This window comes from Phyllostomus discolor, chromosome 4 (assembly GCF_004126475.2).
Source record: "Phyllostomus discolor isolate MPI-MPIP mPhyDis1 chromosome 4, mPhyDis1.pri.v3, whole genome shotgun sequence".
Lineage (NCBI taxonomy): Eukaryota > Metazoa > Chordata > Mammalia > Chiroptera > Phyllostomidae > Phyllostomus > Phyllostomus discolor.
In genome coordinates, this window is record NC_040906.2 from 28772976 (window position 1) to 28787929 (window position 14954).

At 36.2% G+C, this 14954-nt stretch overlaps 1 protein-coding gene across 9 annotated transcripts in view; it reads left to right on the forward strand.

Annotated features, from left to right (window-relative positions):
• Positions 1 to 7807, forward strand: part of FAM126B (family with sequence similarity 126 member B) — a 63340-nt gene extending 55533 nt beyond the window's left edge. For all 9 annotated transcript variants that reach the window (XM_028511059.2, XM_036023089.1, XM_036023094.1 and 6 more), the window contains one exon: positions 173 to 7807. In XM_028511059.2, coding sequence (XP_028366860.1) covers positions 173 to 774 — 602 coding nt within the window. In that variant the 3' untranslated portion in view covers positions 775 to 7807. The remainder of the gene's footprint in view (positions 1 to 172) is intronic.
• The last annotated feature ends 7147 nt before the right edge of the window (positions 7808 to 14954 follow it).

Sequence of the window (14954 nt, forward strand, 5' to 3'; positions counted from 1 at the left end):
ATTCTGTGTAGATTAAGGTTTCTTCCCTTAAATTATTTAGGGGAAGTGTTGATAGCAAAGCCATTGCCAACCTATAGCAAACATTACCCAAGAGATAGTCAGTTGAGTTGTTATTCACAGCTACTGCTTATTTAATTTAGGTATTGCTGAGTCTTTCTGATTTGTTTTTTAGGTGCTGAAGGTGTAAATGGAGGAGAGGAGCCGGTAAACCTGAATGATGCAGATGAAGGATTTTCATCAGGGGCTTCCCTTAGCAGTCAGCCAATTGGGACCAAACCATCCTCCTCTTCTCAGAGGGGAAGCTTAAAGAAAGTAGCAACTGGGCGTTCAGTCAAGGATAAAGAAACAGCCTCTGCCATCAAATCCAATGAGAGCCCTCGAGATTCAGTAGTCCGCAGACAGTATGTACAGCAACCTACTGATCTTAGTGTAGATTCAATTGAGCTGACACCGATGAAGAAACACCTGAGCCTGCCTGCTGGCCAGGTGGTGCCAAAAACCAATAGTTTAAGTTTAATCCGGACAGCCAGTGCTTCCTCAAGTAAATCATTTGACTATGTAAATGTCAGTCAAGCAAGTACCAGCATTGGGGTTGGCACTGAGGGAGTTACTAATTTAGCAGCTAACAATGCTAATCGATACTCGACTATCAGTCTACAGGAAGACCGGCTAGGTCAAGCTGGAGAAGGTAAAGAGCTCCTCAGCCCAGGGGCTCCCTTAACCAAGCAGTCTCGATCCCCAAGTTTCAATATGCAGCTAATATCCCAGGTGTAGTTTTGACATCCTCTCTTATCGTTCTGCTTACCTTTTAAACTGAACATTTCATTGTGCAAGAAGAAACTTCATCCTACATTGTGAAAATATTGGTCATTGTAGTCAGATTTGATTTAGTTTAGGTATGTTCATACTGTATTTTGTATGGAAACAGCAATAAGGTTTTCTTTCCCCTCCTTCCTCTATCTTCTCTTCACCTATTCCTTGTAAATGTGTTTGTGAAGCAGTATAAAATGTCTGCATTTCCCATGCCTTCCTTTCTCCTTGGGTGATGTGCAATCCATTGTAGGCTGATCGGTCCCATTTCAACACTGTGAGACTGAGGATATGTTAGAGGAAATGGTGTATATGATCCCTATGAAATGATTCTTTAGCTTTCTTAAAAAAAGAAAAACGGGTTTGTTCTCATAATCTTCTATAAACTATGATTACTGGGTCATATTTTTTTCTCTCTTAACCAGGAGTGCCTCAGAGATTCTGCTATGACTTTGGACTTCTCTGTGTCTGTGCAATCATTTTCTTGAGAAGCATGGGGAAAGGTGATAGACTGCTGCACTTTTTCATTAAAATGAGAGTGGCTCTTTTTTTCCCATCTCCTTTATCTCGAGGACACAAAAGTTTAGTTACTGAGGCATTTAAATCAAGTTGTGTCCACCTCCTTTGGAGGGCAGGGCTCTAAATTGATTGTGTAATTGATAATGCACTTTCTCAATGGCTCTATAGTCATTAACTTGTCTTCCCTCTCCCCTACAAGGACATAAGGTCATTTTTGTCCTTGACGTTTGAACAACTAACAAATCAGAGAATCCAAGGGGCATGTTCTATTTTCCAGGAATGACTGACACTTTGGTGCTGGGGTTTTGTGGAGGGAGGGATGGTTTTTGTTTAGCTTGTGTGGGATTGTGTATGTGAGGGGAAGTTTTGATTGGTTTTCTTTCTTTTCCTTTGTGAGTTGATGACTGAAGTAGAACAAGTACGTCTTCAGGTAAAGAGAGGGATTTCTCAACCTACTTTCTGTGATGTCAGACTATTGGAGAAACCCTTTCAGCTGCTTTCTAGATGTACCTAAGTTCAGTCAGATATTTTGGATTAAGAAACCTGAAGTCCTGACATATTATATACTCCAAGGAAATACATCAGGGACAGATAATTGGCTGAAAACACTGACGCTTCAATGTGATACATTTTTATAGAACATTTCTACCAGGGGGTACTGACTTGATTTCTCCTACAAGGACCACACTGCCTTTGTGTTTAATGTAATGCAATTTGTGTACCTTCTAATCATATATCTGACAAAGTTTCTCATTTTTATAAAACTTTGAAATCATGCCAGTAAGGTAAATGTTGAATGTATGTAAAGTAGCATTTGGTAACTGTGCTACAAAAATGCATTATTGGTTAAAAAATTCTGATTTGGTTGGTTAAGATTTCATTATGACCTTTTCTGGGTCTCAGGTTCTAATACTTGATTGAAATAGAAAAGAATATATTGGTTTTTGAAAATCAGTATATTGTGACTTGAACTGCTATGTGTTATCCTTCCACAAAATACATCAGAATTATTAGTGCTTTGTACATTTAGACATTTTTATTTTATTATTGTGAAAGAAAAATATACTGAATTTATAGAAAGCAAGTATTCTCCTAATTAACAAAGTTTAAAATTTCATCTCTACCAATTAAAATTACAATAGATTTTGATAAATAAAATTTAAAAATGCTTCATTTTTTCCATACCTATAAATCTCCCTTTTTTCAATTGTAAGGTTTTTTGTTTGTTTGTTTTGCTTGTTTTTTAAGGGATTTAGAATCTTTATAAAGACAGTGAAATGCTTGTTTGAATTTGGTGGTCTGTAACATTTTTTCAGCTCATATTAAAATGGAAAACTAGAACCTGAACTAGTGTCTACGAAATTGCCAAAGTCCAGCATAAAGCTAAAAGTTGAGAGAGCTTTACTGATTTGTTTGTGTGTGTGTGTGTGTATGGTGTGTATATGTATATATCACAAAGACATATTTTAGGTATCCCTTACTTCTAATTTAACTAAGAGATGTCAGATAAATGAATTTAAAAGTAGCCAAAATAAAGATCTGTAAAGTGTAAAGATCTGTAATATAGTAAGGAAAGCAAAGCTTAAGTATGAAAGGAAAAGAGCATTTTACTTACCAGGGAGTGAGATCTTAGCCATGGCTGTAGGTCAGTCACTTTTATGGCAGAAATGCCCAATTGATTTAGGAGGCTGAAGAAATGTTTGTATCTAGTAAGTTTTAATTAAAGCACATACACAAAAAAACCTAATAATATCAAATTACAGGAAAAGCTGTAATAAATATTATAAGATCTCCCTTTGGTTTGTTAGAAATCTTTACCTGCAAAGTTGGTTTGAAAACTTTCAACTTAGAAGATTTCACTTATCTGTGTGTATATGTATATATTTTCTACGTATACATAACTCATTAATGTTGCATGGCCTTTAACATTTATGTTTCATTCTCTTAAGAGAGATGATTTGGCCCCAATGAAGAAACACTTAATTTAGTTGAAACTTTACATTCAGGATTTTACAACAGACTTCCTGTTATTTAAAGGGAATGAGTTGGCTTAAACAAACCATAAGTCAAATTTTGTAAGAGTTTTGATATTCATTTGCATTATTTATTGGATTTAATAAAAAATAGTTTTCAAATATATAATACTTGTTAAAATATATGCCAGCAATATTCATATTTTATCATTTAACATCCTTTTGTCTTATACTTCCTTTTTTAAGTCTTTTTTTTTTTTCTTCTATGGAAAAGCTATTTAGGGAGAAAATACTTGTTTTCTATAATAAAATAGTTTGATACCATCTGTACCAGGTCGGATCAAGAGATATCTGAAGGTTTTGGGAACTCTTCTCTATGATATTAATCTAAAATCACGTTACTAAAAGCAAACTAGAATCTAAAGTGAGTAGCTAACTTAGAAGTAAGGTTTTTAAATAAAAAATACTTTAGAAGCTGGAGGGGTGGTTGTAATTTGATATCCTGACCCCTATTCTCCTAATTACTCTTCTGTGCCTATTTATTATAGAGTCAGAATTTTTGTGCTAGCCGAGACCCTAGAGATAATCTCAATAGTCTCTTTAACACCCACTCCTCCCACCCCCATATCCATCCTCAGGAAACTGAGGCTCAAAAAGATTGTGACATAATCAAGGTCACATAACTAAGAAGCAGAGCCAGAATAAAACTCCTGTCTGCTGTCAAATGCATATTAGCACCCTACTGCCTCCCTTTACTCGTACTATGGTAAATGTGTCATGTTCTGCAGTTCTCCTCCTCCTGCAGTTCTGTACAGTTTTGGACTAGTATTGGTGAATATTGGACTAGTAGTTGGTGAATATAGCACATTCAGGAAAGTATTAAATCCAGAAAAATGTAGAGTACTAAACATAGATGGGGAAGTGTTAGAAATGTAGGTATCTATACCATAGATGTAAGGATAGATACATTTTTCTTATTCTAATTTATGCCTTACTATTTTCTGCCACATAACAGTGTATGCTGCCATTTTATAGTTGATTATATTGCTGGGGATTTATTTAAGTGCAAAAATAAACCCAATGAAATGGCTTCAATCAGTGTTTCTAGCTATTTTAAAGTAATTTTTGAATCAGCCAGCTTTCATAGTCACCTAGATAGCAAGTTAATTGTATTGCACAATGGAGTATTGCAAAGTAAAGGTGAAACTTGATTCCATTAGTTTCTAATGTCAAAAGATTGTGCTTAGAGCAGATAGATGAAAGCAACATGTCCTTACGTGGTTAAAAAAGGTTTGTAGTGCAAAGCTCATGATGTGTAATGGAATGGTGACCATCATGTTATTCAGAGTGTATATACCATATAAAATATCTTAAATGTGGTAGTTTCAGCTATATAAGCTCAATATTTTCAACCTATATTCTTAAATTTCACTCAGTAGCTTTAAATTAATTATAATTATTTATTAGACACTGGAATACTGAAAATAACTTTTCAGATTGGTTTGTTTGCACTATATTTGTGAATATTTTAATGAAGTAGGGTGTTTTTCCTACCTCACTTGGTGAGGTTTGTCATGGGTCCATTTTTGAGTACTTTAGTTGTTTGACAATCAGTTGTCTCATTTAATGCTCTGCATGTTCATTTGTAAATAAAAAAAATTAGTATGTGTCTCGGGATAGCACACTATTTATACAAACACTGGCAAGGAGGATCCCTCCATTTCTGACATTGGATTACAAAGTAAATTTTGTTTTATGTTTTTTTAAAATCAGCATTTCAGTTACATGTTTGTCTTTCAGTTTAAAAATATTTAATAGGTCATGCCAGTGGTTGGAAAATCTATAAGAATTTTAGAGCAACTTTTCTATACTATGGCTATGTTAAACAGTCTGAACATGATGTTTTTTATCTCTCAAGTTGAATGATTATTGTCGGTTGAGACCCTTATTTGTAATACTTTTAATTTTTTCTAAAGTGCTTTTTAGAAACAAGTTGTCTAAAAACAACTAGATCTTATTGATAACTGAAATTCTAAATATTAGCATATTTGCCAGATTATAAGAAGATGGAATGCAGTATAAAATTGTTAACAGTGCAAATAAAATCATAATGTGTTACTAGATTGGTACGATTTTCCGTTGCCAAGGTGTTTATGTTGATTAATGAAAGACATAAATTTTAGGTATTACCTATGTTATGTACCTAATGGGTATATCATACTGGCACTGAACATGCATAGAAAATACTATTCATAGAATCATCCAATGTGTACGTACACCGTACTGGGTTTTTGACAGCGCCAGAAATTTGTGTGGTGGTCCCAAGCCATGAGAATCAGGGGAGTCATCATCACCTAAACATCTCCCGCCCATGTAGGCACATTTCTTCTAAATTTGACCATAAAATCACAAAATTTTGGTGACTTCTATCCCTTCAGTATTTTTGTAGTCTTAACCGTTGGTCACAGGAGAAATTTATGCAAGACAGACAATTCAGGATAAAAGTTAGCAAGAAGCTAGGAATGATGTGAGTGAAATACCTGGCAGCATAGTGCAGAAATGCAGGTTCTGTGTTTTGCTTCTGGATTTTGAGAAAATGTTTACAAACTAAGACACATTCAAATGTTTGCTATTATATTATTATGTTTAATATAGACTTTACCCAAAAAATATAATTAGGTGTATCTTAAAGTATAAATGAGTCTTTTTAAAATAATTATGTATCTGGAAGTAGGTAAAATACAGATTTTTTTTAATTTTCAAAGAGAAATTAACTTAATTGGACAGTCTATCCCCAACTACAGAATTGATATCAATCTGGTTTGCTATATTTGTGTCAACAGCTTAGTGTTAATTATATCGGAGGAAATTCTTTACATCTTCATTGATTTCAACATTTACCAAAGAAAATGTTTCAACCAAATATAATTTTAAAGTACCTAACTGTTAAGGAATAAGATGAATTTAACCTGAAGGATGGCTTTCTAGCCCCGAGGGAAATAGATATTAAAATATTCTTTGATCTGGAACATAGATATATAGTACCTACAAGATTCCATTTGAGGTTCTTGTTATGTTAGTAAAATGTCAACATTTACACTCCCAGCAAAAGTACCAGTGAAAGATTAAGTCAAAATATTACTGCTGTGGCACATTTTCATGTCTCCTTAACTCAAATTAAGGATTCTGTTCCATCAGTATTGAAGAAAAAAGTGAGCAAGTTCCTAAAATTAGTATATTGAATGATATTGTGACTTTTTAAAAGTAAAATTGAGGGGGAAATTATAGAGATGCCCCTTTTCAAGTGGGCAGTGGCAATTATTTCTAGTAAGTATGATATGGGCTAGAATGGTATGTTTACATAATATGTATATGATCACTCTGGGTGTGTTTTTACTTTGCAGAAAAATATGATTGGATTATGAAAAACTGAAATACTCCTTTTTAATATATAAACCAATAAGAACTAAAAGATTTACTTAAACTATTAAATAATGATGTCTTTGGAAAATATGAAGTGTAATTATATATTAACTGATGTTCCAAACAGGTTCTATGTATTATTTTTTCCATATCAGATGGTAGTTAAAAAATAATGATGTATCAGTCAGCTATCTTAGAAAGAGAAGAGTGGCTTTCTAACAATTACTAATGTAGTTTTGTGGGGTTTATCATCCAAACTGAGTTGGGAGATAATGCTGAATGCCCCTTTTGTTTAAAATATTTGTAATAAGTACATCAACTACTTTACAGTAAATCTTTTTTTCTTGTTCTAAAAATTATGCTGGCTTTACATTATTTAAAGTGGTTAAGTAAAACAGTATTTATGGTGCAATGATTCTCCCCATAATAATTGGCTCTTATGCTACAATTTCTGAAGTTTTACTGCCTGAGTATTATGTAGTTTGATCTCTGTGCAAATGGACAAGTAAAAAGGAGATAACCCACTTTCATATGTTTGCTTCATAAAAGGATATGGAACGTACGGATCAGCTCTCTTTAAAGGAAAAAAAAAAACAGCATCAACCTATTTGGTATAATTTCCCAAGTACTCAGAGAATAGTGCTGGTGAAAATTTAAATATGATAGGCATGAAGAAAATATGATTTCTATTGACTGATATCCTTTCAACCTAGGGCTAGTGAAAGCCCTTTTTTTTTCAGAGCTGAAGAAAAAAACCCGCACATTTAAGATCATATTTATTGGTGCATGTAAGCCATTATCTTAACTGTCTTACTGAACTGGTTAACACTGTTGATTGTTGAAATGTGAAATGTAGTCACTGTTGACCTGTAAATATCTTCCAGAGATGAAAAAATATTTTAAGGTATTGTAAATAAAGATGTATAAAATTCAATATCAGTCTGCAATGCAGAAACATATCTAAGATGTTAAATATTGTGTTTCTTGAGAGATGTGTAATTTTTCCCTAGTTGTATCTAGTTACATTAAGAATGTAAATTTTCTTTTGTACAGTATAAAAATACAGCTTTATTTGCTTTTGACTGGATTTCTGAGTTGATTTTATATCTTAACCTAAATTTCATATCTTAAAATGATCCTTCTTTGCATTTTTACTGCATGTTTTCACAGCAGTTTATTTTATTTATATCTGAACCTTTTATTTATGTGACACCCTATTAAATAAAGGTAATTTATAAAATTATTAGGGCAATATATAAAACTACATTTAGCACTATAAAATAAGTAAGAATGAACATGAAGGCAAAAGTAAAATTAGTACATAAAATATTGCCATAAGTTTCTATATGTTATTGAGATACAAATTTTATCTCTGAATGTTAAAGTAGCTAATTGCAGAGAAGTACAATTAAGTATGTGATTTCCATGTATTCTTAAGATAAATCAGTTTTGCATGTGAAGCACAACTGTTTGTGTTGAAATGTTAGAAAATTTTCTTTCATGGGCTCTTATAAGTAGCCATCATTACCACAGTACCACGTACATTCTCTTCAGCAGTGTATTTTGAAAGTGCCTATTTCCTGTCATCATTACACTTCATCTTCCCTACATTGTGTTTTCTAATGTGTACTTTAGCCTTCCCTTGGAAAATGGTTTAATGGAGGGCTGAGCCCCAGACCCTCTTTTCCTTTCCCTTTCATGCACTTCCTAGAAAAATCTCTTTTGGGCTTTTCCCCCTGTGACTATTAATCCCTACTTACAGACCCAGGCTTTGTTCTCTCTTTTATTCATATTTAAGCAATACAAAGTACATTGGGTTTCTTTTCTTTTATGATCCCAAAGAGAGAGGAAGGGAGGGAGAAAGAAAGGGAGAGAAACATCATCGGTTGCCTCTTATACACACCCTAGCTGGGGACCAAACCCAACCACCCAGGCATGTGCCCTGACCGGGAACTGAGCTCTCAGCCTTTCAGTTTGTGGGATTATGCCCAACCAACTGAACTTACTGGCTAGAGCACGTTAGGTTTCTTTATATCTGTCATGGATTAGCAGTCCCAGAAAAGGATGGAATTACACAACCCACCACGCTTCTTTTCTCCTTGACTGTGGATCTGTGTTAGTTAGGAAAATTACATTTCACCAGTTGACAGTTTAAGATTTTTCCTTTTATTAAATATGTAATGGGCCATGGCTGGGTAGTTCACTCAGTTAAAGCATTGTCCTGATACATCACAGTTGCAGGTTCGATTCCTGATCATAGCACATAAAGGAATCAACCAGTGAGTGTATAAGTGGAGCAACAAAAAGATCTCTCTCCTTTCCTCTCTAAAATCAAGAAATAAAAATGTAATATTTGCTCATTTTGAAAACCTTAGGAAATGTAGAGAAAATACAAAAAGAAGAGGCACTAAGATATTGTAATAAGTAGTGAATATTAATAAGATATTCCTCCATATACAACTCTGGTTCAGGTCACAGTATTTTATGGTCCAAAGATTCTTTTCCATGTGGATTACACAATAACAACTAATATTAATTGGGTGCTAGGATATGTCAGGCACTGTTCTAAACACTTTAAAGAACATGCATTACTTCAATAATTAATACAACAATATCCAATAAGTACTATTATTCTCCTTTTATAAGAAAAGGAACGTGCATCTGTCTAGGGTCACAGAGCTGGTAAGTGGTAGAACTGGACTTGAACCCACTCAGGCTCATGGACTTGTGCACTTAACCTCATAAGATACTGCTTCACACAGTGTTGACTTTTCTCAAGTGTTAGTACACTTGCCCTACAGGCCAAGGCCCCTGGGAGGGACAGGAAGGAAGAAGATTGGATGTCAGTAGAGTTAGATTGCTAACAGGCAAACTAAATCCATGAAAGAAGCCCTGAAACTCCAAACCTATACACATAAACAGTGGTTCTAGGACTTCCGGCAAGATGGAGGAATAGGTGGACGCACCGTACCTCCTCGCACAAGCAAGAATAGAACAACAATAATTTACAGACAGAATAACACTCAGAACTGACAGATGATTTATCTGAATGGAAGTCGGACAGCCAAGAAGTTGAAGTAGACCCATACATCCAGACTGGTAGGAGACAACGAGCCGGGTGGGCGCGGGGCTGGTGCGGGTAGGCAGCGCGCGGAGGTTGGGGGAAATTTGGCGAGAAATCAGCACAACAGCCATCCGGGGTGCAAGAGCGCAGCGGTGATCCCTGAGTACGCAAGCTGTGGCTGGGAGACCCAGTGAGGCAGCGATTGTGGATCAGGGCAGAGCTCGCAGCCCAGAAGCCCAGAGAAGGGTCTGAGCCCAGGAGAATGGAACTACCGCCATTGTTCCCTCCCGTCCCCGCCCCCACATATAACGTCACAATCTAGCGACTGGGGTGCCCAGCCCCGGTGAACACCTAAGACTCCGCCCCCCACCGTAACAAGAGCGACCAGACTGGAAAAAAAAAAAAAGACATAGGGAAAGACATAAGATATGTTTCCAACAGAACAGATCAGTCCCCCAGGACTCATCCTTTTGAGCGACCAAGAAATAGCCAATCTATCAGATGCACAGTTCAAAACACTGGTGATCAGAAAGCTCACGGAATTGGTAGACTTTGGGCGCAATTTAGTGAAAGGATGCAGGTTACTATAAAAGAGATGCAGGAAGATACGCGGAGGAGAGCCAATAGTGAAAGAAAGGAATCTGAGTCTCAAAACAATACAGTGGACCAGAAGGAAGATAGAATCAACCAAGCAGGAAAGCATGATGAAATAAGAATTCAAAAAAATTGAGGAAAAGCTTAAGAGCATCCAGGACACCTTTAAACGTTCCAACATCCGAATTATAGGGGTACCAGAAGGGGAGGAGCAACAAGTGGAAAAGTTATTTGAACAAATAATAAAGGAGAACTTCCCCAATCTGGCAAAGGGAACAGTCTTCCAAGAAATCCAAGAAGCTCAGAGAGCCCCAAAGAAGTTGGACCCAAGAAGAAACACACCAAGGCACATCATAATTACATTAGCCAAGGTAAAAACGAAGGAGAGAATCCTAGAAGCAGCAAGAGATAAGGGGACAGTAACCTACAAAGGAGTTCCCATCAGACTGTCAGCTGATTTCTCAAAAAAGACCTTACAGGCAAGAAGGGGCTGGAAAGAAATATTCCAAGTCATGAAAGACAAGGACCTACATCCCAGATTGCTCTATCCAGCAAAGCTCTCATTTAGAATGGAAGGGCAGATAAAGTGCTTTTCAGATAAGGTCAAATTAAAGAAGTTCATCATCACCAAGCCCTTATTTTATGAAATGCTAAAGGGACTTATCTAAGAAAAGAAGAGACATGTATAGTAAAAGGACAGCAAACTCACAAATATTAACAACTACACCTAAAGCAAAACCAAAAGAAACTAAGTAAACAACTACAACAGGAACAGAACCACAGAAATGGAGGGCACATGGAGGGCTAGCAGCAGGGGGGTGGAAGGAGAAGAGAGGGGGAAAAGGTATAGAGAATAAGCATAGAATGTAGGTTGAAAATAGATAGGGGGAGGGCAAGAATAGTACGGGAAATGTAGAAGCTAAAGAACTCATAAGTATGACACATGGACATGAACTAAAGAGGGGGAACGTGGGTGGGAGAGGGGGTAAAGGGTGGAGGGGAGTGAAGGGGGAAATGGGACAACTGCAGTAGCATAATCAATAAAATATATTAAAAAGAAACAAAAAACAGTGGTTCTAGTTGTGTATTATCCTTAATTATGTACTATTCTGGGGAGAAATGAGAAAACAGTTGTTCTATGGTTCATATGAGGAACCTCAGTTGAGAAAAGCTACTTTAGATCATAATAAAGCAAAGTAGACTCCCCAAAATAAAAAATATTTTATAGGCCCTTGGCCCCAACCACCCCAGAAAAAAAGCTTCTAGATAGCTTGGGAGGAAATCAGAATTTTGTTGGACTTGCAATTATTTTATGATTTAATGTTACTTTAAACTACATGGGAAAGGGTAGAAAAGTCATTTTTAAAGCTGGCCCTGGGCCATAATCCAAATATTTAGGATGGATATAATCCGTGGAAACAATCCTTGTTTTGTTCAAGATGTTACTTTAGAAAGGGGTGGAACTAGACTAAAACTCACTGGGTGAGCCAGTCACTTCTGGCACTTTATCTTAAGGAACAATGTTTGATACACATTAGGAATGGAAACATTTTTTTATGGCCAGGTCATGCTGACTAGTACAGGTTTAGGAGTTTTTTTGTTTTTGTTTTCACACTTTTTTTTATTGTTGTTCAAGTACAGTCTCCATTTTCCCCTCCACTCCCCCCAACCCCAGCCATCCCCACCTCCCACCCTTGATCCTGCCCTCCTTTGGTTTTGTCTATGTGTCCTTTATACATGGGTTAATACTTTCTGTATTAGGGGGTTCCTGAAAACCCTTCATATAATTTAACTAAAAACACTGTTACAGTCAAAAAGATTTTTCGTTCTCTCCAATATTGAGAAGGAATTTTCCAAACATAGGTTTCCCATCTTCTTAAAATAATTACAGAGTTTTAAATCATCTATAGATAATTAACTTATTAACAGCTGTTACAGTTTGAAAATAGAGCCAGGTGATCAAATGTGTTTTGTTTTTTAGTAAACTAACTTTATAATATATCAAAATAAGATGCTTTGAAATTTAAAAACAGCTGTTATAATCATGGCTTTTAATGTACACTAAAACTTTCTGTATTAAAGATACTTTCTGTATTAAATCTAGTTTCCCAGAATTTGAATTAGTATGTGTACATTTTTTAAGGCTTACTTTGCCAAATCTTTCACTAATTTGTGTGTCCTATATGAGGGCCTCATCACCTCTCATACCAGAAAATCTGGGAGAAGCCCTGGCCAGGTAGCTCATTGGTTAGAATGTTGTCCTAATACACCAAAGGTACAGGTTCAATTCCCAGTCAGGACACTTACAGGAATCAAACAGTGAATACATAGAGCAGTGGAACAACAAATCAACATTTCCCTCTCTAAAACAATTTTTAAAAATCCTGGAGTAAAGTGGGCTCTGGTTACTGTATTCTCCTTTACTTTTAGATGTTCAGACAGAAATAATCACTTCTCTCCTGAGTATCGTTGAAATCAAATTGGTATCTTTTTAAAAATCTCTGAGTAAAGAAAAAAGAAAAGGAATAAAGAAAATCTGGGTAGAAATTATTTGCTAAGGCATTTGCTTCAAGTATGTGTTTAATGTATAGCATCTAGGTCATTTCATATCTGACAAAAATTTTTTTTTAGATTTTATTTTTTTCTTTATTTTTAGAGAGGGGAAGGAAGGGAAAATGGATGTAAGAGAGAAACATCAATCAGTTGCTTCTCAAACATGCCCCGACCAGGGACCAAACCCATGACCCAGGCATGTGCCCTGACTGGGGATGGAACCGGCGACCTTCCACTTTGCAGAACAACAACAGCCCAACCAACTGAGCCACAGTGGTCAGGCCATATCTAACAAGAATTTTTATTGTCAATTTTTCATTCCCCCTAGCTCAGTACTTCTCCCTAGCTGCACATTAAAATCATCTGGGGGATTTTGTTTTTTATATTTTCATGACCAGGGCACATTCAGACTCTGGGATTGTGATCTGGCATCAGCAGTTTTTTAAAAACTCCCTGGATAATTCTCATATGCAATCAGCATTGAAAACTCTCTTTAATCCTTTAACAATCTCTGGCCTTCATACCTAAGCTTTCCTTTTTCCTGTGTAACAATATAAGAAAGAGATATTAATCCATTCCATAAATATTTTTAAAATAGAGTAATTCTCACCAATGCTGAAATCTGCTTTTGTTATTCCATTACTGAACACTATACACATCAATACAATTTCAGTTGGCCCCAAATTTAAGCTCCCAACACTTTGAGGTCCTTGAATTTCTTGGCCTGCCCTTTTTCTCATTCCCTTCGGTTTCTGTTCCAATCCTTCATCACTTTATGTACCACTTTCTCAGCAGCCTCAACTCCATGAAATGAAGGCCATCAAGTTAGGATATTCTTAATTTCCTGCTCTCCCCTGCCACGTCAACTATTTCTACAACTATCCTCATCCCCTTATTACCTGTCTCAGAAGATAGGGTTTCTTGCTTCATTTCTTATTTTACTTAATATCTGTGGGCAGTTCTCATTTTTTCTCCTCTGGTTTTAACTTACATGTTGATGATCCCCAGATTTCTCTTTCTAGGTCTTGACCTCTTGAATGAATTTCAAACTCATATCTAACTGCTTGTAGGATAACTGTATATCCCTCGGCCACATCAAAGACAAAATGCCCCAAGCCAAACTCAGTTCTTCTCCTATCCTTTCGCTGTATCTGTAATCTCTTTTACAGCATACTCTGATATCCAGGCAACCCAGCTAAAAGCCTGGGGATTATTTTTCCTCTTCCTTACATCTATATTCAGCCTCCAAATTCTATTAATTTTGTCTTTTCTTCAAACCCATCCTTACCTCTCCACTTTCACTAGTACAACTACAACTTGTGTCTTCATCTTCATATCCAGATTGCTGCGATAACCTCCTTACTAGACCCCTTGTTCCTCTCAAATTTATGTTCCTTAGTGTTTGATATAAAACACCTATCAGTCTCCGGGTATAACCATTGAACCATTATTCAATGGTTCCATCAGAGGATAAAGTCTATGTTCCTTAGTCTAAGACTTACTTCACCCAGCCCATTTCCTCCTATCATATTCTTACTTCACTTAAGGTTGAAGTAACATCATACTGCTTTCTACTACCACACCCATCCAGTTTGTATTACCATACTTTCTTCCTGAAATCCCTTCCCCACCCCATTTTCTATCTTTTGAAGCTGGATATGTCTCACCTCTGCTATCCACCCCCTTACCATCCACCTGCCAGGCTGAGCTAAGTGGTAGTTGTCCTGATAGTTCTCAGGAAATTCTATGATTGCACTTAACACCTTACTGCATTGAAATGATCTGATTCTACCAGCTAGAATCTAAGTTCCTTAGGGGCAAGGGATATACCTGGGTACTATGTCCTGAGATAAACCTTTTACTATGGAAGGTATAGGCCTGAGAAGTGACAAACCGTCATGATCTGCCCACTCTTTCATCCACAGAGGCAATGCAAATATCCATAAGCCTGCCTCATCCATAAGACCTGCCTCATCCTGGTTGTTTAAAGATTTTATTTATTTATTTACTTTAGACAG